Genomic DNA, 25,338 nt, shown 5'->3' on the forward strand with positions numbered 1-25,338 from the left:
GTTATATTTATTGTAAATATGTATCTTCTTCCCTTTTGCAGTTGGGCTAGTCATTTATTGATGATATTTTTTGTGACATCCAAGTTTTTATTTATAATGCAGTCTACCCATATATCTTTCTTCCAGTCAAAAATGTTTGTCCGTTGAAGAAATCTCCTACCCTGAGTTCATAAAGACACTCTCTTAATACTTTTTCTGAAAGCTTTAATTGAATCAACCTCGAGATGATTTTTCTGTGATGTACAAAAGGTATTTATATTATTTTCTTTCCCATTTGGATAACCACTTATTCCAGTACCATATGCTGAACAGTCTGTCCTCTTCCCACTGATCTGTAGAGCCTGTTTTTTCAGATAACAACTGCTCATGATGTGTAATTTTCTGTGCTAATTTATTCCACTGGTCTCTATATTTATCAATCTTCCAATATAATATTGATTTACTAATTGGATATTTATAAGAATTCTTAACAGCTGGTAAAATAAAATTTCCCAACTTGATGTTTTTTTAAAACTCTCTTGGCTATTCTTAGGAACTGATATATTTACTACACTGAGTGTCCTAATCCACAAATTTGATATGTTTCTCCATTAATCTAAGTCTTCTTTTATGTACTCAATTTTCTAATGCTAACTATCTTTTCGTTGCTGGGATGAACCCAACAGGAAATGAAGACAACTGTAAGTCTATGTATATATCTACAGACATATTCATTCATGCATTTGATTTACTAATATTTTATTCAGCAGTTTAGCTTCTATGTGCATAAGTGAAACAGGCCTCTAATTTTCTCTCTTACAAGTGTCTCTCTTGGGTGGTAGTTAAGAACACAGACACTGACACTACACTGCCTGGGTTTAAATCCCAGCTCACCACTTATGGGGTAGTTATGAGTTAACCTCAAATTTGTGGTGGTGCTTGTCCGGAAAGTTGATATTTTATTTATGGTTACTGAACAATTGGGTGTGAGACCTGTAAAGGCAACCTAAACAACTGATCTGGGGATGAGGTGTCCTTGGGCATGTGCTACAGAAAAGTAGGGGCATACTCGCATCAAGATTACTGTCAAAAGAGCAGATGAACTAACCGGCCACAGCTATAGCCTGTGTAAGAAAGCAGTAAAAGCAAGCTGGGAAAAAGTTAAAGAAATGAATGAAAAAGAAGTGTCCAAAGATAAAGATCTTTATCTTTGAAGATAAAGAATAGTGACAGTAGAGTAAGATACTTGTATTTAAGATTTCAAAAGTAAGGCATCTTGAACAGGACTTCTTTTTATGCCCAAGATGAAATAACGAGGGCTACTTTCCCTCCTCACACAACCAAAAAACAAATAAATGAAACGATGATTTGTAAGACACTAGACATCCGACAATAATGATGAGAGATGCAAATCTAATAAGGTGAGACATATGACTTGCCCAGCCCAATGACTTGAGAGACTTTCCAGGCCATGGCACCGGGAGGGAAAAATGCAGGCAGAGATCAGCAGACTCTCTGAATTAAGAAGATGGAGCCAAGAGTCGATGGAGACTGAGTAAATTAAAATAGGCAGTGCAAACTAAGGAGAGAAACTGCACAGACAAACTCCAGACATGGGACGTCTGCAGAGGGTCTCTCTTAGGTATACGACAGAATATGGAGTAGCCATTTTATTAAAGAAACTGAATTTGTAGTTTCAAATCTGCACGCAAAGAAAATTCTAGGTCCAATTTGCTTCACTGGTGAATTCTACTAAAATTTTAAGGAAAAAATAATACAAATTCTACACAAACTCTTCCAGAATATTAAAGAGGGTAAAATATTTTCCAAATAATTCTATAAGGGTAGCATTATCTGATATCAAAACCAGACAAAGATGTTAGAAAAAGAAGGAAAAAAAGCTTTAGGAATATAGATGTTAAAATTTTAAGCAAAGAAAATCAAATTTGACAATATATAAAAAGGATAATATATCGTGACCAAGAGGAATTTATCACAAAAAGGAAAAAGGCCTTAACATGTTAATATTTGAAATTTAATCAATGTAAGTCATCATATTAACACACTAAAAATGAAAAAAAAATCTTCTCAATAAATGCAGAAAAAGCATTTGAAAAAAATCTGACATTCATTCTTATAAAAACTCTCAGAAAACCAATAGAAAGGCATACTCTCAATCTATTAAGAACATCAGTGAAAAAAAACTACAGCTAGTATCATGCTTAATTCTGAAAGAAAGATGTTTCTCTCCCAAACCAGGAACTAGACAAAGATGTCCACTTCAACCGCCCCTGTTCAGCACTGTAGTGGAGGTTATAACCAGGGCAATAAGGCAATAAAACGAAATGAAAGGCATTCAAATTGGAAAGGAAGAAGTAAACCTGTTTTTATTTACAAGATGAAAAGATCGTCTAAGCAGAAAATCTGATGGACTTTATAAAAAACCTATTAGAACTAATAAGTGGGTTTAGAAAGGTTGCAGGTTACAATATGTAAAAAATAAATGATTTATATACAGTGGCAATGATAAATCAGAAAATAAAAGTAAAAGAATAATACCATTCACAATAGTATCAAAAACAATAATACATAGGGGTAAATCTGCAAAATCTGTATACTAAAAACTGTAAAACATTGCTGAAATTAATGAAGTGATATATAAATGGAGAGATATACCTTTTCATTGGTCAGAGAACTCAATGTCATTAAGATATGAATTCAACACAGATCGATCAATAGATTCAATGCAATGGCTATCAAAATCCCAGCATCTTTTATGTAGAAATTGGCAAGGTACTTCTAAACTTTATATGGAAGTGCAAAGGACCTAGGATAGCTGAAACAACTGTGAAAAAGAACAAATTTGAAAGGCTAACACTATCCGATTTTAAGACATATTATAAAACTTCAATAATCAAAATACTGGGATATTGGTGTCTGGGTAGACAAACCGATCAATGGAACAGAATAGAATCCAGAAATGGATCTACACAAATATGGACAACTGATTTTTAAACAAGGTGCAAGGGTACTCCAGTAGAGAAAGGACAGTCTTTTCAATTGGGCATCTGTACGCAAAAAAAAGCAAGCCTCGACTCTTGCCTTCCACCCGTACAATATTTAACTCAAAATGGATCATAGATCTAAATGTATAACTTAAAACTACAAAACTTCTGGAAGAAAATCTTTACAGCCTTGGGTTAGGGAAAGATTTCTTAGATGTGACACAGATCCATAAAAGAACAAATTGATGAACTGAACTTCATCAAAATGAAAAAGTTCTGCTCTATAAAAGACACTGTTAAGACAGTGAAAAGAAAGAATGATTCCATCCCCACTGCTCATAATCCCCACTACAAGAATGAATTCTTAATCTCCGAGCTTGATATGCAAGTCTTTCTTTGAACGGGTCCCTAAGAACCATCAGATGGAGGTGGAACTTCAAATATGCTAGAAGTTTACTAAAGGCCTGGTTTGGTGTAGTTATGATGTATAAAGCTGACACTTTATCAGAGGCAGTGTCACAGGGAGTTGCCCGGTGAAAGGTACCAAATCAAATTATCTTGAGCTAGACTACCAAATCCAAAAGGAACAAATGATAAGAGGCAATCAAGATCAATATATGTCAGTATAGAGATCAGACGTAGGTGGAGAAAGCTAAGCCATCTATACCTACCTAGGTAGGGTTTTAGGTTGTTCACCTATTAGGGTAACCTACCAGCTGTGATGGGCATGCTAGGTCCAGTTAAAGAAAAAAATTGGAGGGTCATAGACATCCTTCACTGATTTTCATCTCTTCATACAAACTCTACCATTCACGTTCCAATTTCCTGAACAAGCAATGTCACTTCAAACCTCTGAGCCTATGCTGCTTCTTCTGTCCCCTCTGAGATTCTCTTCTGCCACTCCACTTGTCTTCTAGCAAACTACCACTCATTTTTTTCAAGAAATAAGTTACTGTGCTTGTACTGTCTTATTTGGTTTCCTCTGGTATTTGGAGTTCAATTTTATCCAAGAATTCTGGCTGGCTCATTCCCATATAACTCTGCCTCAAGTATTCTCTTCATCCAAACTCGAATTCATGTCCCATGCCACTCAGATGGTGTTCAGCCAGTTAGGGACAGTCCCACCTCAAACCTAAGAAATGATGCTCATGTTATAGTATCATTAGTGTCATTAATGATTTGGGGTAATATATATTCTGTACTTGTTATATGTTAGACACCAGGCTAAATGCTTTATTTGCACTCATTTAATCCTCACAACAATCCCATGAGGGTTTTATATCCATTTAATCCTAACAATCCCGTGAGGGTTATTGTGCTTTTATATCCATTTTACAATGAAAAAACTGAACCACAGAAACACTAAGTAACTTGCCCACAGTCAGAGACGTGGAAACAGATAGAGCCAAGGTAAGAGTCTACACAGACTGAATCCGGAGGCTGAGTTCTTACCCACGGATCATTAATGCTTCCAAAATGGAACTTAACACTTTTTCCCCTATCTTCCCTGTTGCTCAAGCCAACAATCTGAGTTGTTTTTTTACCTCTTTCTCCCAAATCCCCTAATTTCCAATCTCACCGAACCAACCTTAGCTCACTTCTTACCTGGATGATGATAATAGTCACCTAACTGCATCCTACTATAATGCATGTTCCACATTAATGGCCATACTGGGCTTTCCAAAGCAAAATCTGATGTCATTCTCAACTGATGTCTTCTCAGTGGTTCCTGTAACCTGTGCATGGGTCCAAACTCCTTAACACACAGCAGAAAAGGCCCTTCGCCACCTAGCCTCATTCTTCCCTTTCAGCTCCACTTGTCATTTCCCCACATAAACCATGTTCCATTAGCGCCAACCTTCTTGCAAGACTTTAACAAAGCATATTCCTAATCCCCTCGACGTTGCAAATACTGTTCTATTTGGGATCCCTACACAGCTCATTCGCTAGTAAATTCATATCAGTACTTCACATTTCAGCCCAAACAGCAACTTCCTTGACCACAGTTAAAAATAAGCCTGTAATAGTTAATATTTGTTTAGCAATATTTGTGTGTCAGGTACTAGTCCAAATCCTTTACATAGTTTAATACTTATTCCATTATGCCAACAACCCTATGAGGAAACCGAGGCAAAAGAGTTGGCAGTTGCTGCCACTTCGGTGTATTTATGGAATTTAGGTTTCCCTCCTCGAATTAAATTCTTGGAGGATAGAACTGTTCTCTTCATCTTTGTAGCAGCTCTGCTTGTATAGCGCTGGCACATAATCGAAAACAGGAGGAGCTCAATAAACAGCTTTTGAATACACGGCCAGAGCTGTGCCTCTAGGTTCTAACTGCACACTTGGCTTGGAAACCTCCTGGCCATTAGCCGTTTAATTACTCCTGAGCATGTGAGGAGCATAACAAGCATGTTTAGTGTCTAGCAGAGTCCCACGTAAGCTTAAGGAATCTACAAATATTTACCAAACGGTTCTGCTTAAGTATATATACACATTCTCACATATTCCATCAAGTTTTTTTCTGCAGCTAACTTCTTTAAGTGTTCACAAATTTCCACGCACCCAACAGGAATTCAAAAAAAAAAAATCAGTTGGTCAACGATGACATGAAATATTACGTATAATAATTTGCAATAAAGGAATATGGAGCTTACTTTGATCTCTCAGAAAGTCAATTTCTGTGGCCATTTCGATAAAATTTGGGTTTGGAGCTTTTCACCACCTTTACTTTCCTCAAAAATACACAGAGCTCGCTGTGCGGGAAAACAAAACTAAGGCAACGCTCTGGAGGCTGTCAAGCGGTGTCATCAGCATCCTACTCACGCGGCGTCAACATCCCTGCCGCGCCGTCTCGCCTTCCCCAGTCCCAGCCGAGCCCCTCGCTCAGGACAGAGACTTCAGATTTCAGGGTTGCAGGGGACCCGCCAAGGGAATTCTGTTCCACGTTCTCACGAATCCCAGCAGGGTGGCACCGGGACGCGGTAAAGGCGTGCCGTGGGTCACCCGGGGTCGTGTCCGGCCACCTAGGAGCGCGCGGACGGAGCTGGCGGGCAGCCGGCTGGCGGCGTCCTCCGCGGAATGGGTGGCGACTCCCGCACGGCCGGGGCCATCAGCGGAAGTCCACTCGGCGCGCCCTGCGACTTTGAAACCGGTGCCCCGGACCGCTCCTTGGAGACGGTGACGCCGTCTGCGTCATCACGACGGCGTAAGCGCTGACGTCCTCACGCTTCCGGGAGTCCTCGCACGCTATTGGCTATCGCTTCAGCTCTGGGAACCGAGATGACAACCAGCTGAGCCACCAGACAGGAGGCGGGAAAGCCGGCCGACCTGTGTCTGCAGGTGGCGGCGCCCTGCTTTTTCTTCTTTTTTAAGAAAACCCTCAAAATATAAACCTAGGTAGGTCATTCAATACCTGTTTTAAATTCCCCCAGTATCTTTGATTCTTAGCACTTCTGTGCTGGGAGAACCCACTGGCCAGAGGCGGGGCGGGGGAGAAAGGACGTGGGGTTGTGCGGCTGGGAGCGAAACCCAGACTGGCGTCTTCGGAGTCCACCACAAGGCTGACCCTCTGACCCTCTGACCCTCTGGGGAATTCCTGAGCATGGACTTCGTAATATCCAGGAGCTAAGTACGGTCCTGCCCCTCGTGGGAGCTGTTGTCTAAATATTTAACTGTGTGGTAGTAAGTCATGTACTTAGAAGTACTCCAGACGTCCTGCAAATTCAGCAGTTATTTCTTTAGCGATAACTTTGTTTCTTCAAAAAAAGAAGGAAAGACAAAAGTTGCATTTTTTTTTTTTGCAAGAAGAATTAGGTAAAACTTCTCATTTATGGATGGATTACAATTCTCACTTTAAAAAAATGATTTTGTCTAGATTTAAAACCCATTGTTTTAACAGTTAACACTGGAGGAAATTTCAATGCTAGCAATAAAAATGTTAACTTGAAGCTAGCCACTAGTGCTTTTTAGATAGGTTATGTGTTTCTAAGGATAGAATTAGCTTCGCTAAACTGGTATGTCATAGATGTAGTTCAGTTTGGCTTTCTCTTTAACCGTTTGAGTTTTGTTGTCTTGGATTCATTATGGTTTTTTTTTTTTCACGAATTAATGTTAGAGGAATGTTTTAAGAAATTTTAAAAGTTTGTCCAACAATGTCTGTGGTTAGGTAGCCGAAGTTCTATCGTGGTTTTTGTCCATTCTCGCTATTAAGAGAATGAGATGGCCCCTTCCTCCAAAGACGGGCTGTTAAATATAGGAGCATAGCAGATAAACATAAAAAAAAAAGTTTAATTTAGCTTTGACTCAGTGAAGATTGGACTTGATTTGGTTTTTAGTGGTCATGAAGTTAACACAAAAACTTGTTGGAAGAAATTGAAAGATCAAGCTCCAACTTGATCTTTTTCAAGGTCATACACTGACCTATTTCAAAGTGATTTAACTTGGCATCAAGCAAGTAATTATAAACTTAACTGCATTTACACTAAAAATTTGTAAGACATATTAGTGTTGGTGAAAGCAAAGAGCCCCTCCTGGATGTAAATGAGTGGTCTTTGCATTGCATAAATTAAATATCTGAAATTGGAATATATATATATATGTATATATATGTTTACTACTTTAAAATTCTTTTACAATAACTTGATGCTGATCCCAATTGGAAGGTGTCTGAATTGGGATTTGAATCCAGGCAGTCTGGTCCCAGTGTTACAATCCTTGACTATGTGTATGCCTCTCAGCAGTGTAATATAATTTACGGCTAGGGCAATATTATTTGTAGCTAGTGTTAATATAATTTACAGGTTTGGCTTATATAGCCAGTGAGCCTTTAGTTGCATTGAGTGAATTATTGCTGTGTATGCTCTCCTGTAATCTTAATGATTTACAGTCGATTTTCAAATTGTTTCACGGTATTTATATCACTGAGTGACCCCCTTCCTTCTCCTAGAAAACGGTTCTCACTTCAGTAGAATGATTAAAAGCCTTCAGAGGTTCACTGGTGGTTCTTTCATCATTTTTCCTTCCTGGAGAAATCAGGTGTCTGCTTCAGTCCTCCAAGTCCCTCCTCCAGAACGTGTAGGCAGCTGGGCGGAGCCTACGGCTGAGCCCTTTCCAGTGAATTCCGCGGGAAGGAGGGAGCGAGTGGTGTGGCCTGCAGAGCAAGCAGCTCCCCGGTCTGCGGGTCTGTGTTCTCGCCTCACGCTCTCTTCACTCTCATTCCCTGCTTCTTCGCCCAGGCTCGTTAGTTTTTTTTTTCGGTGAACTTATTTTTTGTGCCTGCCTCCTCCCGCTGGCACAGTTCACTCCCTCTTTCGGCTGACTTCCTCATTTCTCCGTTTCTCTTGTAAATGGGCAGGGGCGGCGGGGAGGAAAGGAGAGAAGGATACGAACTGGAAAGAATTTTTGTAGAAAAGAAAATTTCGTGACTAGAGGAAATTGGAAATTTCCCTCGCAAAACGTTCTGTTGAGAAAACACTTTTTCCGTAACTTCCTTCTTTTAGCCTGGATTCCTCCCCCTCTCCTAGGCTTTAAATGCCCTGAAATTCTGTTTTCTTTTAAAGGTCTTTCTATAGCACTGGGGAAAACATGAAAAGAATTTAGTTATTTTTGACATTTTTTGATGAAAGACTAATTTGAAGAAGATGTTTAAAAATGAGGGGAAAAACAGATTAACTAACGATAAACATTCTTTTAAGAACGTATAAACAGCCAACCTTCAAATTGCGTAATAGGATAGTGATCACAGTGAATGATATTCCTTCCTTCAGTAATGTCCCTAATATTCATTCTGACTTTTTAGAAATGTTCAGCATATATAACATAAACGAGAAAAGAGGTAGTTAGTTACCATACTCTTTAAGAGACTCAGCCTTAAATCAGACTTTAAAATATTTTTTAAATTATTCATTTATTTTTGAATAGTAATGTGTTTATCATAGTATAAAATTCAAATAGGTGATGAAAAGCGATACAGTTGAGGGTAGGTCCTCCTTCCTCCCCTGTCTCAGGCAGGTAATTCTCTCCAAAAAGGCAGCCGCTGCCGCCACTGCTTTCTTGTATATGCTTCCTGAGATAGTGTATGCAGTTACGAGTATCTATGCAAATAGTCTGCATTTTTATTAAATAAATGCATACTTTTTATTAAATAAATGCATACTTTTTACACCTTGCTCTTTTTACTTAATATATTTCAGATGTATATGTAGAGCTGCCTCATTCTTTTTAACACCTATGTAGTATTTCATTGTATGATATAATTCCTTTACCAGTCCTGTACTGATGAATAGTTAAGTTGCTTACAATATTTTGTTATTCTAAACAATGTTGCAGTGAATATCTTTGTACTTATGCATGTTGCATAGGTGCTGATATATAACTCCTAGAACTAAAATTGTTGAGTCAAAGAATATTTGCATTTTTTATTTTGATAGCTATTGAGGGATTGCTCTTGACAAAGGCTGTGGCCGTTATGCTCCAACCGCAATATGTGGTTGTTTCTCAGTGCCCTCATTATCACAGCATATTGTCAAACTTTCGGATCCTTGACAATCTAAGTGAAAAATAGTAGTTTATTGTTTTAGTTTGCCTTTCTATCTTTATAAGTAAGGTTGAACATTTTGCATTTTCTTTCTGTGAACTGGCTCTTCAGATCTTTGTCCATCTTTCTGCTGGGATGTTGGCCTTTTTCTTTTTGCTTTCTCGGAACCCTTTAAATATTAAAGAAATTAGTTTTTGTCTGAAGTATGAGTTGCAGATGTTTCAGACTATCTTGGTTTTTAAATAGTGGTTTTTGTTTTGTTTTGGTAGTGGTAGGCAGACTTCTGCTTTTTAATTTTGTAGTCAAATGTGTCTATCACCTATTACAAGGCTTTTTCTACTATAATAAGACCATCTTTTAAGAAATCCTCCTGTTTTGTTTTTTCTTTCTTATTTTTATATGGTTTGATTTTTATGTTTAAATTTTTGATTCATTTAAAATTTAGTTTGGTGTAGGGATCCAATTTTATTACATTGGACCGCAAAATGAACCAGTTGATAATGGACCTGGTCGATTAGCTATATGAGAATCATCCTCAACTACCTATAGACTTCTTTCTTATACTTTATTTCCCTAGCACCTAGCATGGTGCCTGAAATAAAGTAAGTAGCTAATAAATCTTTCATAAACTAAATCAAAAGGAAATTTTTAGATATGATATATCATCTTAGTCATTTTGGTATATAGTGTTGAAAGAGAAGATGATACCACTAACAGTTAATTTCTCTTGCACAAGACCTTGAAACCATGAAATTTTAGATCCAGAGACTACAACAGTTCTTCACTCAACAAATAAATGAGTTCCCAATATTACAGGTATTCTGGCTGGTGAAGTAGAGACAAGGAGCAAATGTGTCATACAGTGTAAGTGCTGTGGATCAAAACGGAGTAGTGTATGGGCAGTGGAGAATGACAGGGAGTGGAGTGCTGCTGGGAAGCACACCGCCCCGATTGTGAATGTCGACCATTTAATTTTGTCTACTTCATATGGGCACATGTGCAAACAAAGACATTGAAAGGTGGTGGGGGTCAAGCCTCAGGCGATAGTCCTAAGTATCCCCAGGTTGTTGAAAGGAGAATCAGTTGTGTCTGTCTGGGTCCATGTTTTCTTTAGATCAGATTGTAAACTAGTGGGCAAGACTATAGGTTGATTGTGTTATAAATATTATGCACACTTAGAAGGACATAAGTGTTCTTTAAACAAATTCGCAAATTTGTCGTTCTGATAAGAAGCTAAAGTCATTTTATGCAGTTAAAGCCAAAATTATATTCTACCCTTGCACATGTCTGCCATGGCACTCCTTCCTGATGATGGAAATCTAGTCATTATTCCTTGCAGTAATTTTTAGATAATGCTCAAAGAAATCTTCGGAGTAAAGGCGAAAGGAACCAGTAGAATGACTTCCGGTACCACTACCTTCTACTCTCTGCTTTTATCTTTTATTTCTTCATATCTTCCAGGTAGGAGCTTATCAATGGATATGGTTTAATTCCATTTAGAGATAGAGATGATTGTTTAAAAGAGCTGGGAGTTAAATTTTTTTTAGTGGAAACTCACTGAACAGGATAGGGGTTCCTTGATGTGTGCCGCATTTTTGCGGGTGTGATGGTTGTATGAAGATTGAGTGAACCTTCCTAGTGGCTGAGCTATATTTTGCCAAGAATTGTAAAGCTCCAAGTTAGGAGAACAGCATATTGGCTCCAGAATCAGATTTAACAAGCATTTCTAACATCTTGATTTATTCTTATTTCTTCCTATATACTATATTAAGGTACTTACTAGTACCAAAATTTGGGGTAGAGGGTTATACATTTCTTTTTGAAGACACTGTCTTGATATTTCAACTGAAGAAAATGCATTTATTATTGAGATATTCTATACAAATCAGAACTAAATTTCACATAAATTAGACTCAATTTATATCATCTTATCATTCACTCAGCTTATTTCAGTTTAAATTGCTAAACTTATCCTTTTGTAATACTTTTTAATTATAGAGGTTAGCTATTAAAATTTGTTAGCATGTAGTGAAAATTAGGAAAAGCTAAATACTTTAGAAGAAGGATTTTAGAGATGTTAGATTCCTTATGTGACACAGAACCTGCATATTTACATCTACCAATGGTTGACACATAGTTGGTACTTAATACATGTCTATTGAAATAAATGTATTCAAAATTCAGCAACTGTATTACTATCAGTAAAAATAACATATGAAGCAAAGATATGCATTCATAGACTTCAGATAAGTAAGTTACAGCCTGAAAATGTCATTTACTAATTAAGATTATCTTCTGAACAATACATAAGGACCTAGTGTAACTTGGAGAATCCACCACTCCTGAAATAAGGATTTCATCTCCTTAAAGATTCCTAAAATGATTTCATCTGGGAAAACATGGCTGACATTCGTTCAGTTTCTTGATTTGCCAGCCATGTAACCTTGGAAAAATCTGTTTTTGTTGTTGTCATTGTTGCTTTTTTTTTTGGTAATAATGATAATAATAGTTCCTCTGCAAGTTTCTTGTGAAATTAAATGAGTTAATGTTTATAAAATGCCTTATCCATAGTGTTCAACAAAATGCAATTTTATTAATATATTGTGTTCTTCCATTTAATCCATAGAGAAACAGTTTAAAATGCAAGTACTACGTGTGTCAAATATACTTAATCTATTTCAAAGTTTAAGTGATGGCAGATTCTTTTCCTATTTCTCTATTGGTGAGAAGGGATTAACCAAGCAATTGGTCATTTAACATTTGCAATAACAAAAATTGAAAAAGCTAAGACAGTCTATACCCTGAGACCAAGGAAGATAATATTAAACTCTGTTAATCTTCAAATGGTTGGAGTCCCCCAATCCCACCCCCAAAAGAAAAAGGATTTAGCCAAAAGAACAGGTGTTAATAGCTGTATTTCTGTTGAATTGTTTTTTATCAAATTGAATTTTATTATAAAGATCTCGATTCCACAGGGATCCTGTAATTCAGACAACTACTCATTTTATAATAAAAAACAAAGGATGACATATTAACTCATAGTGCTTGTAGTTAAGTAAATTATCAGTTTATGCAATGGACGTAATTACAGTTTTAAAAAAATAATTTTGGATCTAGACTTAAAGTCAAAGCTTTTAGGATCCAACTACCTGTCTTATAGTGGAACTCAGTACTTGTGATCTGCCATAACACTAATGGCCTTTTGACTCTCAGAACCGTGTTCTGGTCACCCTGTTACTTTCTTGCCTGCCATTTGTCATGGAAATTTTCATTTTATTTCTAACTGAAAGAAACAGTTGCATGTTATTAAAGAGTTTGTTTTAATATATATACGTTTTTTCATTTAGAGTCTAAATATGGATTTTAAAATTGAACACACCTGGGATGGTTTTCCAGTGAAGCATGAGCCAGTGTTTGTCAGGCTGAATCCAGGTGACGAAGGAGTGATGATGGAAGTTAATGCTCCATTTTTCAATGATCCTCCAGCCCCACTTGGAGAACCAGGAAAGCCTTTCAATGAACTGTGGAATTATGAAGGTAAGTGGAAGTACTGTATTTTATTGCAAACATAAATCTTTTTATAATAATCTCTCACAGAACTGTTATTTTATCTTGCTATAAGGAAGTGAGTGCTTCTGAGCAACTGACATGCAGTTTCTGATATTTCTTACCAATCTCTCATTTTGACCTTTTCACAGTTACCTATGTGCCTTCAACTATATAACTAGAATAGTGAAAAATGGCAATTACAAATCCAGATTTTTAAATCGCTGCCATATGTCCTCCTTTCACTTCTGTTACCTATTTTAGGAAGAATTTAGCATTCCTATTTTGTCTGTAAGTATCTTCAAATTGCCACTTTAATGGTATAAACCTTCTTTATGACAGTTTTGGGATGTTTTACTTATTATAGAAACACTATCAACTTCAACATGAAATGTAGTTTTTATTTTACAAGTACCGACAAGTAATCTCACATATCACATGAGGGCTAAAAGATGACTTGAAATTACAGTTTCAGGTTTGCTATATGATCCCCTCTAATGTCTCTAATTAAGCTACCGAATTTATCTTTCTGAAATGCTATTTATGATGGCATTCCCCAGATCACAAAACATTACTGTCTCTAAGATAAAGTCCAAACCCTTCCTGTAACCTTTGGGGTACTCATGAATTGGCTATCACGTTCAACAAAAAGCTCTTGACTTTTGATGGCAATGGTCTTACTGTCCATGCATATTCTCTCTCATGTACCTTTTCTCAGTCTATTTGTCCTGCCCCTAACACACATAGTTCAAGGTCTAAGTCAGGTTCCATTTCTTCAAAGAAAACTTTGATAATTCTTCTAGCTCCTATTGAAATCTACTTTCTCTGTTCCATCTGTATAGCATACATTTTATTAGTGTTAATTTATCATATGTTAAACATATGTTGTATTTTATATACCAGCTTCCTACTGGTTTACTGGTGTACCAGAACTTGTATATGCCAGCTTCCTACCGGTGTACACACCAGTGTGACATTTCTACTGGAGGTACTACAGGCACCAAACTGAACAAGTCCCAAACTCAACTTATCCACTTTTCTCATGAACCTGCTTCTTTCCCTAATTGCCCAATCTCAATCAGTGGCACTCCAATACATCAAATCACCAAATATAGAAATGTGAGATTTTTCCAAGCTGTCCTCTCTCACTATCCATATTTGGATTTTTTTTTTTTTATACTAAGTCCTACCTATTTCACCACCTGAAATGTTTCCCTAATTCAGTACCTCCTCTTCATTTTTACCATGTCTGTATAGGTTAGGCCTTCATTATCTTTTACCTCAGTTAAGGCAGAGCCTCCTAAATAATCTTTTTGCCCTTAAGTCTCTCCTTCACTCTTGGAAGCCAGAGTGATTTATCTAAAATAAAAATTTAAACTCATTATTCATCTGTTTAAAAACCTTCTTAGGCTTCTGCTCTTTCCAGGTTAAGTTTTACCCTTCTGAATATGATCTCTATATAAGATTTTCCTCTCTGAAGCATCACTTACTCCTACATTGAAAGGTTTGTTTATTTGCACATTTGGTTATTGCTCTATAGTCTTCTTATCAAATATCATGGATATCTTCCCATGTCAAAAAATATATAACTGTCTTTGATTTTAATGGCCGCATTATAGTCTATTGCATGGAATACATAAATTTCATAATTTAGTAGCTTTCCTATATAATAGAAGATTTATTTATATAATAGACAATATTCCTATAAAATAGGAAATAATCATTTAGATAATTTCTAATTTTTGAGCAATACTTTGATGACTAGCATTATACTTACTTTTTTTTCCCATTTGTCTGATTATTTTCTTAGGATAAATTCCAAGAAGATAACTGGCTCAAAACCTGTGTATTAATGTTGGTTTCTTTACAACATCACCAGCACTAGGCTTTATTAATCTTTTTAATTTATGGTAATGTGATATAGGAAAATTTGATGATGATTTATTTCCAGGCAATGTCTATTTATTTTCTTTGTCCTTTTTTATTAGGGACAGAGCTATAATTAAAAATAATGAGTAAATTTATTTTATATTCTGTAGGAATAACAACTTGTTTATTGTTGAAGCATAATTAAGTTTCTCAATATGTTGTATCTCTGTTTCAAAAGTTGTGGAAGCATTTTTCTTGAATGACATAACTGAACAGTATTTAGAAGTTGAACTTTGCCCGTAAGTATAAAATATTTTTTCTAACTCATTACTACATAATTTGAACATCTTGTTCTCTACTTATAAATCATGTGGTCATAGTAAAAACACTGATTCTGACTAAGGGATATGCTAATCTGAATTTATCCAAATTAAATATAATTACTTATTTTCAAGTAAATATGTTATATAAAATACATGTTAGAATATATATTGTAAATGTTTGAAACTATTATATTGACATTATTTTGTTTCACTGTGTAGTTGATTTTTCTATAAATTTGAAAATTTTTTTGCAAAATGAAAAATCATTTCAAAACACTCATTATTTACTCTATAATTTGTGTATTAGCTATTCAGAAACCAAAGGAGACATATAGATATAATAAATTGAACTAGTTTATGAAAATGTTTCAGGGAATTTTTTAATGGCTACAATAAACTTTAATTTTATGTATTCCATAAGAATGTATTCATGTATTTCTGTATTTATTCACCATTTATTGAGCGTATACTATGTCACTTTGCGTTCAGTGCCAGGGATAAAGGCTAAATCACACATGGCTTTTCTTAGACTCATTTAAAGTATTAACCTGGGACTCTCTTTGTTCAAATTTATCCGTTCTCTTGGGAAACCTCTTTATCTGCTTGACATTTTTTGTCCTATAGATATAAAAAAGTAAATTTATGCCCACCTCTCATCTATATTCTAGCAAATTTTAAATTAGTAAAATATCCATAATGAAATATTTTTTGTATTGTGATCATTCATTTTAAATGCCTATCAGTATCTAATATCCAGTAGCCTTTTTTTCCCTTTGTAGACTGGGCAGAAAGTTCCAACAATTGATTTAAATGAGATTTTCACTGTCATTTTCTTTTCCCTTATTTTGATGGTTTGGTAATTGTAATATGGAAACTCTAGCTCTTCACAATTATATTTTTTAGAAGAATAACATTTTTTGTGTGTGTTACCTTTCAATTAACATGCCAAAATCTTTTATTGAAAAATATGATTAATGCTCCTAAACTGTTACACAGGTAAAAAAAAAAAAAATTTACCTAGTGTGATTATTTTCACCTACAGGTGAGAAAACAGGCAAAGGTAGATTTATACCTTGTCTACAAGACAGTAAAGAACTTAGATCTGCTAGAATTTTAAAGTTTCATCCTTAGGTTTACTTTTATTTGATGAAAATATCAGTCTATTTCCATAAAGTGATGATTTGACAATGGATGAATAGGATAATTAGATAACCATTATGTACAAAATTAATAAATTCTAAAAGTTAAAAAAACCCCTTCGAGTAGTTCAGTTTCACATACATCAGGACCGTCAATCATCAAGAATCATGGTTTTGCTTCAGGCAATCAACTCTAACAGTTAGTCTCTAGGAAAGCAGCGAAGAATATTGTTGTTTTAATTTGCAACAACTTTTACTTCTCCCTGGATATTCTTAAGCTTGCATGATAACAATAAAAATAAGTAGAGGAAAAGAATACTGTCTTCTGTTAGATAGTTTATTGAAGGAAATCTTCCATGAAAAGCTCACCAGGGACTATCTATATGGAAATGTTTAGGTATAGTCTTTTTCATAGACAATCAGTTTGTTTCATGTAAAAACTTGAAATCCATTGATTCTTATTGATCTGGCTAGTCCCAATTATGCTCTCTTATTAGAGTTTCCTGTTGAGGATATATTGTATTTCTCTTTGTAAAGGTGACACCAGTATCTGAACTAGTGGTAGAAAGCAGGAAAACACAAGACACGGACAGGTTGAGGACAGTCGTGTGAGAGAATAGACACAAATTAAAATCTTTGGCATGTTGACTAGTTTAAGATAATCTATGTTTTGTATTTTCCGTCTTCCTAATGAGATTCAAGATAATTTTCTTATAGAAATAATTTTTAGTAAAGTTGTTGGATTCAGACCTAGAAATTGATGCCAGCTTCCTTTAGGGTACTTTAATTTTCAAAATAGGTTTTATTATAAATTCCAAATGCCATAATATTCTCCTGCCCGTTTGTATACTTTGCATATCTAACCAATTAAAGTAGTTTATGTAATTTCTTATTTAAAGAATATAAAAAGCAATCTGAACATGTGTACCTTTATGCATTTGACTATAATTGGAAAATGGTAAACTCAAAGATATCATTTTTAAGTAACCGAACCTACTGGCTTTTCCTATAATTATCCAATATTAATAGTTCATCTTTTAATTATTTGGAAATTTAGTTATAAATACATGTATTACAGATATGAAGGATAGTGAAGAAAATATTTGTTTCTTTCAAATACTCATGAGGAATTTTAATTTTGACAGCCATGGACAGCATTTGGTACTTTTACTCTCTGGAAGAAGAAATGTGTGGAAAGTAAGTAAATAAAAATATAAGGCAAAGTCCTTCAGTGTACAGAATATAGATAATACTTTATTATATGTTTGATATATATGTTTCGAGTACAAATCTGAATTTACCTTTTGTATTTCACATATTGTTTCTGTAGCAAGAACTTGCTTTATCATTCAAAGTGTCCAGAAGAGAGACAAACTGGGAAGGCAGAGCTTATTTTCCTTGGAGTTATTTTCCACCAAATGTGACAAAATTCAATTCATTTGCAATTCATGGATCAAAAGATGAAAGAAGCTATGAAGCTCTTTACCCTGTACCTCAGCATGAATTGCAACAAGGACAAAAACCTGATTTGTAAGTAAAAAAATAAATGAAGATACGTTCTGATGGTGAGAGTTTTTTGGAAATTAATTCCTAGTGGAACAGTGATAACTGCTCTTGGTCAAAGAAGACATGCATGTACAAACACCTGGTAGGGTGCTGTGTTCGCTGACGAGCTTCAGTAAATACTTGACGCACTGACTCTGAACAGACTTAGCTTCTCTCATTGCTGTCCGTACAGCACTTATGTTTCCATAGCAGTATGTGAGTAATCTCCCTTAGTGAATATTGCGACAGCTGATATAAAAGTATGGTTGCAAATTCACTTATGAAATTCACTTTCACAGCGAAATGGCCAGAGGCATCCGGTTTCCTGGTATGAACCAAGGGTCAATAAAACCTTTCCTTTGGTGCTAGAGAGTGTGACCTTCAGTTAACTCTCTCTAGCTCTCTTCCTCATAAAAACGTCAGCAGGGTTTCTGGCAACATTGCTTATGATAAAAATTACTCCTAGTTGGTAAATTGCATCTGGACTGATAGTATTGCGAGTCAACTGTAAATACCTGATGGGGAAAATGTGGCTTTGGATTTCCCTTTAGCAGCCATGTTCCCGTTGGGGGCCCTGCGGAGCAGCAGGCACGTAAGCCAAGGTATCCCCTACACAAGGTGTCTCCTACACTTGTCATATCTTTCTGAAGCTGTCACCTAAGGAGAATAGACTCCTGGCCAGCCTTGTGCATGCTGCATGGACTGCAGCAGACACTGCTCCCTGAGGGAGGAAAGCCAGCTGCTGTCCTGGGCAAGCTGTGACTCCTGCTCTACATCCCCAGTGCACTTGGCGTGGCCCACATGGTCTCCGGAGTGTGTGTGTTCAGACGCGCCTCACAGACAGGCCGGCTTTACCACCGCAGACTGACTTCTCCTGCCTTTCTACTCGGGGAAGGTGCTGTCCTTCCTCCCCGTTTGCCTTCTCCTTCCTGCCATGCTCGCTCTGCACTCTACTGTGCTTCCATTTCTTCCAGCCTATTCCTTCATTGTGCCCGACACTCTTTTCCCCTTTCCCTCTGCTTTTCTCCCCAGTCCTAACCCTTTCTAATGAGCCTCTTTTCCTTTCCTTTCTCTTGTCCTTCCTTCACTGTCGGTTCCTTAACCTCTTCATCCGAGATTGACACTTGTGACTCAAACCGGTTCAGTCTGGCCAGGTGGCAGAATGGGACAGGAATCTAGGTGAAAGTGACTCAGAGCTCTCATACCAAGATGGCTGGGGTTTTTTTGGCTCTTCACCAGCTAATACTTCTTTGTATTCAGGCTCTTCATATATATGGTATTGGAAGCTACCCTAGGATAAAATTATGGTGATACGACTGGCCAGGGCAGAGCCGAGGCTGAGTGATCCCCTGCAGAGCTGAAGTCCACTTCCACATGTTAGAGAACCCTTTTTCTCCTATTAAGCCACGATGGAAATCCCCATAATAGTTAAATCATGTTTCTGGAAAGGAAGAAGCTAGGGTTAACACCCTTTTACATTAACCTCCTTTGCTTTAGCCAAGGGTTATATCATCTAAACCATGGGGATGAAAAATTTTAAAACGATTGTTTCTGTGACTGATATAAACTATATCAAAATTTAAATAGAAAAACATCCATAGGAGTATAATATGATTTAAGGCTAGATGGAATGAGTCAGATTTTGAGGGTTGATTTTTATTTCTCCCCTCAGCTCCGAGGGAGCTATTTGTAGAAGTGGAAGGAGAGTGCTTTGGGATGTGGGTGAATGTTTTCGGAGCTGAATGATAGCTAGAGTGAGAAAATTGTACATATAGAGTATATCTCACCTTTGGTATTCCTAAAATAGAATGTCGTTCTATCACAGATGTGACAAAATGAATAGCCCTTCAGGATGACAACTGTTTCACAAATGCATAATTCATTTTAATTCCCACCTTCTTTTTCTTTGCATTTAGCCATCGTCTGGAATACTTCAAGCCTTTCAGTTTTAACACACTGCTTGGAGAAGAATGGGAACAACCAGAATCAGCCCTGTGGCTAACAGAGAAACCTGATGTATAGGAGTATAGTAGCTGACCATATCAATCATTTCTTCTCTATACCTTTTAAGGTAAATCATAGGTATAATCTCTTTTAAGACACCACAAACGCATTTCAACAATAAATATTTTCATAAAGGTCAGTGAAAGAATAATATCTCTCTGGCAAGTTTTATATAAGTTGTCAAGAAAATAGAAAGTTTGTAGATTATTTTATCTATAGAGTTAAAATGTTTCTGAGTCATTTGGCCCAGGAACCATCATGTCAGTGAGTTCTGCCATTTGCCTTGCGTCACCACGACCCCAGATATCCCTGACTCTGTCAATCAGAATCATCATTTCTCTTCCCACTTCTGTGTCCTCAGCCAGCCTGCCACTGGAACATCGTATTTGTACATTTTTGAACTTCATGCGATATACATTAATTCTTTACTCAGAATCTTCTGTTCATTCTTGAAATGAGTAGAAAACAGTGACCTATTTCAGTTGATTAGGACATCCACATCTGTTAGGGCATCATTAAGATACATGTGTTGTTTAACTAGCTGTTTTTCCTGTCTAATGACTATTTTTACCCTATATAAGGAAATGGAATGAAGTATCCTGAATTTATTTACAAAGAAATGATATTTTCTTAATACAGTTAAACAAAGTGTCAAAATGTCTTCATTTTATTTCATAAATGTTAAACACTCCTGGTCGAGAATTTTTGAATTTTCTGTTATAACATATTTCAGAACTTGAAGCCATCTAGTAGATCATCTTGGAACGGCCCCAAACCTGGTCCTTCTCTAGCATTCTTAACTCAGATCAGCAGTCTTTCAGAAGAACCTTTATTACTTGTACATGCCTAGCTGCCTACCCAACAATATATTTTCTCCTCCTTTACTAACAGAACTGTAATTTGGGGACCGGGGGGCTCTGCTCAAAAACTACATTTTCCCAGATTCCTTTGCAGATAGAAATGACCCTATAAAACAGTTCATGCCAATGAGATAGAAGCATGCAGTTTTCCGTGGGGTTTCAAGAAAAGATGCTTTAAAGATGAAAGACTCAGTTGCCAACCACCTTTTGTCCTTTGGTCCTCCTCTTCCTTTTTCCTGAATTGCAGAAGGAATAGGTGAGGTAACACTCTAGCTGCATCGTGTCAGTAAGAAGCAGTCCCGGGGGTAGCTGAGGAGAAAGACAAAGGAACCTGGCCCCCAAACAGCATCATAATCTATCTGGACCACCTACCTACAGACGTCTTTATACAGGAGAAAATAAACTGCCTAATTTGTGATCGCTGCCCAGAGTGATCTATAGATTCAATGCAATCACAGTTAAAAAGCCTAGAAGGCTTTTGCATAGAAATTGACAAACTGATTTAAATTTTATGTGGAAATAAATAGCCAAAACAATTTTGAGAAAGAATAAGTGGGAGGACTTCTACGACCTGACTTTAAAGACATCACTAAGCTTCAGTAGTGAAGTTAATATGACCGTGGCATAAATTTTGACAAATATATCAGTGGAACAGAAAAGAGAAACCAGAAAGGGTCAGTTGGTTTTTGACAAAGGTGCCAACGTATTGAAAAGGAAAAGGATGAGCTTTTTGATAAATGGTGTTAGAATAACTGGGAAAAACATGAAAAAATAAACCTTGCACTCTACCTAGTATTCTACAGAAAAATGAACCTAAACGCAACTGGTGAAATAAAAAATTCCAGGAGAAAATCTTCACAATTTAGAGGGGACCGATTTCAAATAGGATATAAAAATCACTAACTAAAAGAGAAAAAAAAAAAAGATAAATTGAACTTCATCAAAGTAAAAGCTGCTACTCATCAAAAGCCTCCATTAAGAATGTGAAAAAACAAGCTACCGGTTGGGATAATATATTCAAAATATACATATCTGACGGAGGACTCTTACTCAGAATATATAAGGAACCACAAATCAGTAATAAAAAAGACTTGGACAGATACTTCACAGAATATAGAAAAAGGCCAATAAGTATATAAAAAGGCTATCAACCTCACTTATCTTCAAAGAAATGTGAATCAAAACCGCAGGAAGATACTACAAAACTACTGAAATGACAAAATACACATGATGGCTAACTGGCTAAAATTGAAAAACTGACAATGTGAGCATTAAGGAGAAGATGACGTAACTGGAACTTTCATGCTGTGGGTAGGAATGTACAATGGTACCACCACTTTGGAACTATTTGGCAATTTCTAGTAAGGTTAAATACATACCTACCCTATGATTCAGCAGTTTTATTTTCAGATATATACTCAAGAGAAATGAACGTTCATTGCAGCTTGATGCATAACTGCACAAAACTGAACAAATTTCCATCCCCAGGAGAATGGATTATATGACATAGACAACGGAATACTACTCCTAGAAAAGAAATGGCCTATTGATACATGCAACGAACTAGATAAATCTCAGAAGCATCACGCTGAGCAAAATGAACCAGATACAACATACTGTGTAATAATTTATGTGAAGGCCAATGGTAGACAAAAGTAGGCTGTAGTGAATCAGGATGCAGCTGCTCTGCTAAGGGTGGGGGATTCAAATTACCTCGAAAAGGGGCATGGGGTTTTTTTCTGGGGTGGTCGAATGTTTTGTATCTTGATCTGGATCATGGTCTATACCAGCATACATTTGTCAACATTCCTCGAGCTGTATATATTTTAAGATTTGTGATTTTGCTATATGTAAAGTATGCCTTAATAAAATACTGTTATAAAATAAGCTGCAAATTAAATGGAGTTCACTTCAAGTTTATGCTGTTCCATTAAATAATCATTAGTGCTGGTTAACTGTGACTTATGAACGTTTTAAAATTTATTTTGTTTTCTACCTGAAAAAAGCTGGTGTAATATAAATGCTGATTTTTACAAAAAAGCACTATAACATATGAGGGGAGTGCTAGCTAGGCCTCTTAGTTAAATTCAGAAGTTATTTTAAAAATTGATTGTAGCAACTAGCTAATTTGATATAGTGACGATCTGCCAGTTTTGGATAGGAAAGCCATGTTTAAAATAATCCAGTACTATTTATTTATAAGTTACCTGAAATAATTTAATAAATGCATATAAAACTATCAGAACAACAACAACAAAAAGATACATTTTAGAGTATCCAGATTTATAGAAGTGAATCGGTCCCTCTGAATTGCAGGTAAAAATATAAATTGTAACTGTACTGTGGCAGAAAATATTCTAGATCACAAGCACAACCATATAAAATATTGCATTTGAAGGGTGTGGTTTGTGAGCTTCTAAAACCTATTATGTATCTCTTTTTATCTGTTTAGATTTTTTTTAAATCATCTCATCTAGATAAGGAATGTGTTCCTTATTCCAATACTAAGCAAGCAAAAACATGTCATATAAACCAAAGAATTTTCAAAAATTTTTCTATTAATAAGATACAAACAGTGCACCCTATAGAAACTGTTTCGGTTGCTGTTTCAAACTTGGTTTTTTTTCAACTTCAGGATCACGAAAGAATAATCATTCCTTTAATATGTGCACAAATGCATTTCCTTGTTGCGTTTGAATGTTCACCAGTGTCATGCAGATTCTTCTCACCACCTAAATAGATTGCACAGTGCATGCATGCATTTATTCAGGTGCTTTTGAATGCTTCTGTCCCTCCCTTTCCCTGTCCTGCCCCAACAATGCCCGCACCAGTAAAGTATAAGTCACAGTCCAGAGGAAAAAAAAAATACACACACACACACACACACACACACACATTTTATTTTAGCCCTAAGATACTTTTTTGACATTAAAAAATTTTTGCTACAGAGAAAAATATAATATTTTCCCTCTTCTGCCTTTTTTTTTTTTTTCAATGTTAGACTTTTGGGACAGAAGATGATGACTCTAATCTGATATTTAAAAAGAAAAAGGGTAGCAGATGGATGAAGCAATTGTAGTAAGCCCTAAGCACTTCTACGCACACCTCAAAGCCCAAGGATCAGCTCCTCTTCCCCATTTAATTTTCCGTCGTCTTTTACACATTGCTGTTTTAGAGCCTTCGTCCCACAATGCATTAGAAAGCTCTTCCCACCCACCTCCAATCTTCTCAGCTAGCTTGTTACTCCGGCAACCAGTTACTCTCAGGGAACCGACAGCACCTTGAGTCCCTCAACTGTACATCTCTTACTTCCCGCCCCAGGGCTTCACTGATGCCTCAGCTGTGCGGACCACCTGCAGGAACCCACTTAGCCATTCTCACACATAAACTACGCTGATTATGCCCCACAGACAACTCCATCAGGGAGGACAGGAGTTGGTAGATAAATACTCCTCCCTCTCATTCCTCAGGATGACAATTCTGAGGTCCCTTCCACATAGCTCTTCAGGGGGGCCCTAAAGGAATCATACCCCAGTTGCTAGTAGCAGTGGCCAACTAATAGCATATCTTATTTTGCCTTTCCCTCATTTCCTGTTTTGTTCTTCCTAGTTCCTTACTCCTGAGTAATTTGGAATTACTTAACCAAAGTCAGCCTACTGCAAGCCCTTGTCCCAGGTTGGCTTCATGGGGAACATGGGCTCATGTTACCTGATTCTGTAAATAACATGGAAGCAAAAAGATGTTCATAAGCCTTTCATGTTTATGTGGTGCCTACACTCACAGGGACGATGAATGTTCAAGCTACTCATTAATAAGCCACTTGCAAAGAGAGACCTTTTCTCCCCAGGGCCCTCTTGGGTATTATTTATTACAGCAGTGTCATACATGAAAATTGTCACTGCAGCAGGTGTACTTTGGTGGTGGACTAGTGACTAGTCTGAATTCAATGTCTTAGTATTTATCACAAATAGGGAATGAATCGGAGGTAGTAGAATATTAGGAAGAAAACCCAGGCTGCATCTAAACTAAATTCTTTTTCTAACTTGATATTCGTGATCAAAAGACAACCTTCAGAAGATATGAAAACTTTGGCAAACAAACTTTACACCCTTGTAATAACTATAATAGCCTGTTATCAATATTTATCAGAAATTGAAGTAATTTAGCAGTAATTTATTCTAAATTATTATATAATCTACTTGCATAGAAAACCTAAAGGTTGTGAATGTCTGCTTCCCTGTCCTTAATATTGTATTGTTTGCAACAGTGACAATGCATCTTTTTCCTTTCTGAGAAGACATCTTCTTTCAAAAATAATAAACAGTTTATATCAATGACTTTTTGAACTTCAGGTTGAAAACCCACTAGGGAGTAGATTATGGAATCTATATAGTGGGTTATAATTCACAAATAATTAAATAGAATTTAAAATATCAGACTGTATTACATTTATTAAGTGTGTATGTTGTTTCAAGACTTTTGTTCTTACTTTAGACCTGGTCACAAAAGTTCGAAATCCATCAATTTAGAATG

The 25,338-nt window shown here is 36.4% G+C and overlaps 2 protein-coding genes across 8 annotated transcripts in view; one reads left to right on the forward strand and one right to left on the reverse strand.

Moving 5' to 3' along the window:
• The window catches only part of SCLT1 (sodium channel and clathrin linker 1), a 102,422-nt gene extending 96,299 nt beyond the window's left edge, over window positions 1-6,123 (reverse strand). Inside the window, exon 1 of one of the 4 annotated variants that reach the window (XM_039879644.1) lies at window positions 5,639-6,123. Coding sequence is in view for 1 of the 4 variants with exons in the window: in XM_039879643.1 (XP_039735577.1) it covers window positions 5,639-5,672 (34 nt within the window). In the remaining 3 variants the exon portion in view is untranslated. The remainder of the gene's footprint in view (window positions 1-5,638) is intronic. The other 3 variants (XM_039879645.1, XM_039879642.1, XM_039879643.1) reach the window with 3 other exon arrangements.
• Window positions 6,124-6,360: 237 nt separating this feature from the next.
• Window positions 6,361-22,700, forward strand: CUNH4orf33 (chromosome unknown C4orf33 homolog). 4 transcript variants are annotated; one of them, XM_039879650.1, is made up of 7 exons: window positions 6,361-6,380; window positions 12,867-13,056; window positions 15,173-15,233; window positions 17,542-17,593; window positions 17,727-17,926; window positions 19,858-20,012; window positions 20,679-22,700. In XM_039879650.1, exons 2-6 carry the CDS (start codon window positions 12,876-12,878, stop codon window positions 19,961-19,963), a joined length of 600 nt encoding a protein of 199 aa, XP_039735584.1. In that variant the 5' UTR covers window positions 6,361-6,380; window positions 12,867-12,875; the 3' UTR covers window positions 19,964-20,012; window positions 20,679-22,700. The 4 variants fall into 4 exon arrangements, with proteins under 4 accessions (XP_039735584.1, XP_039735583.1, XP_039735582.1 ...); XM_039879649.1 differs by lacking the exons at window positions 6,361-6,380; window positions 20,679-22,700 and adding an exon at window positions 6,499-6,612 and having other exon boundaries at window positions 19,858-20,093; XM_039879648.1 differs by lacking the exons at window positions 6,361-6,380; window positions 20,679-22,700 and adding an exon at window positions 7,282-7,375 and having other exon boundaries at window positions 12,857-13,056; window positions 19,858-20,093.
• The last annotated feature ends 2,638 nt before the right edge of the window (window positions 22,701-25,338 follow it).

This window comes from Pteropus medius, unplaced genomic scaffold (assembly GCF_902729225.1).
Source record: "Pteropus medius unplaced genomic scaffold, Ma_sr-lr_union100, whole genome shotgun sequence".
Taxonomy (NCBI): Eukaryota; Metazoa; Chordata; class Mammalia; order Chiroptera; family Pteropodidae; genus Pteropus; species Pteropus medius.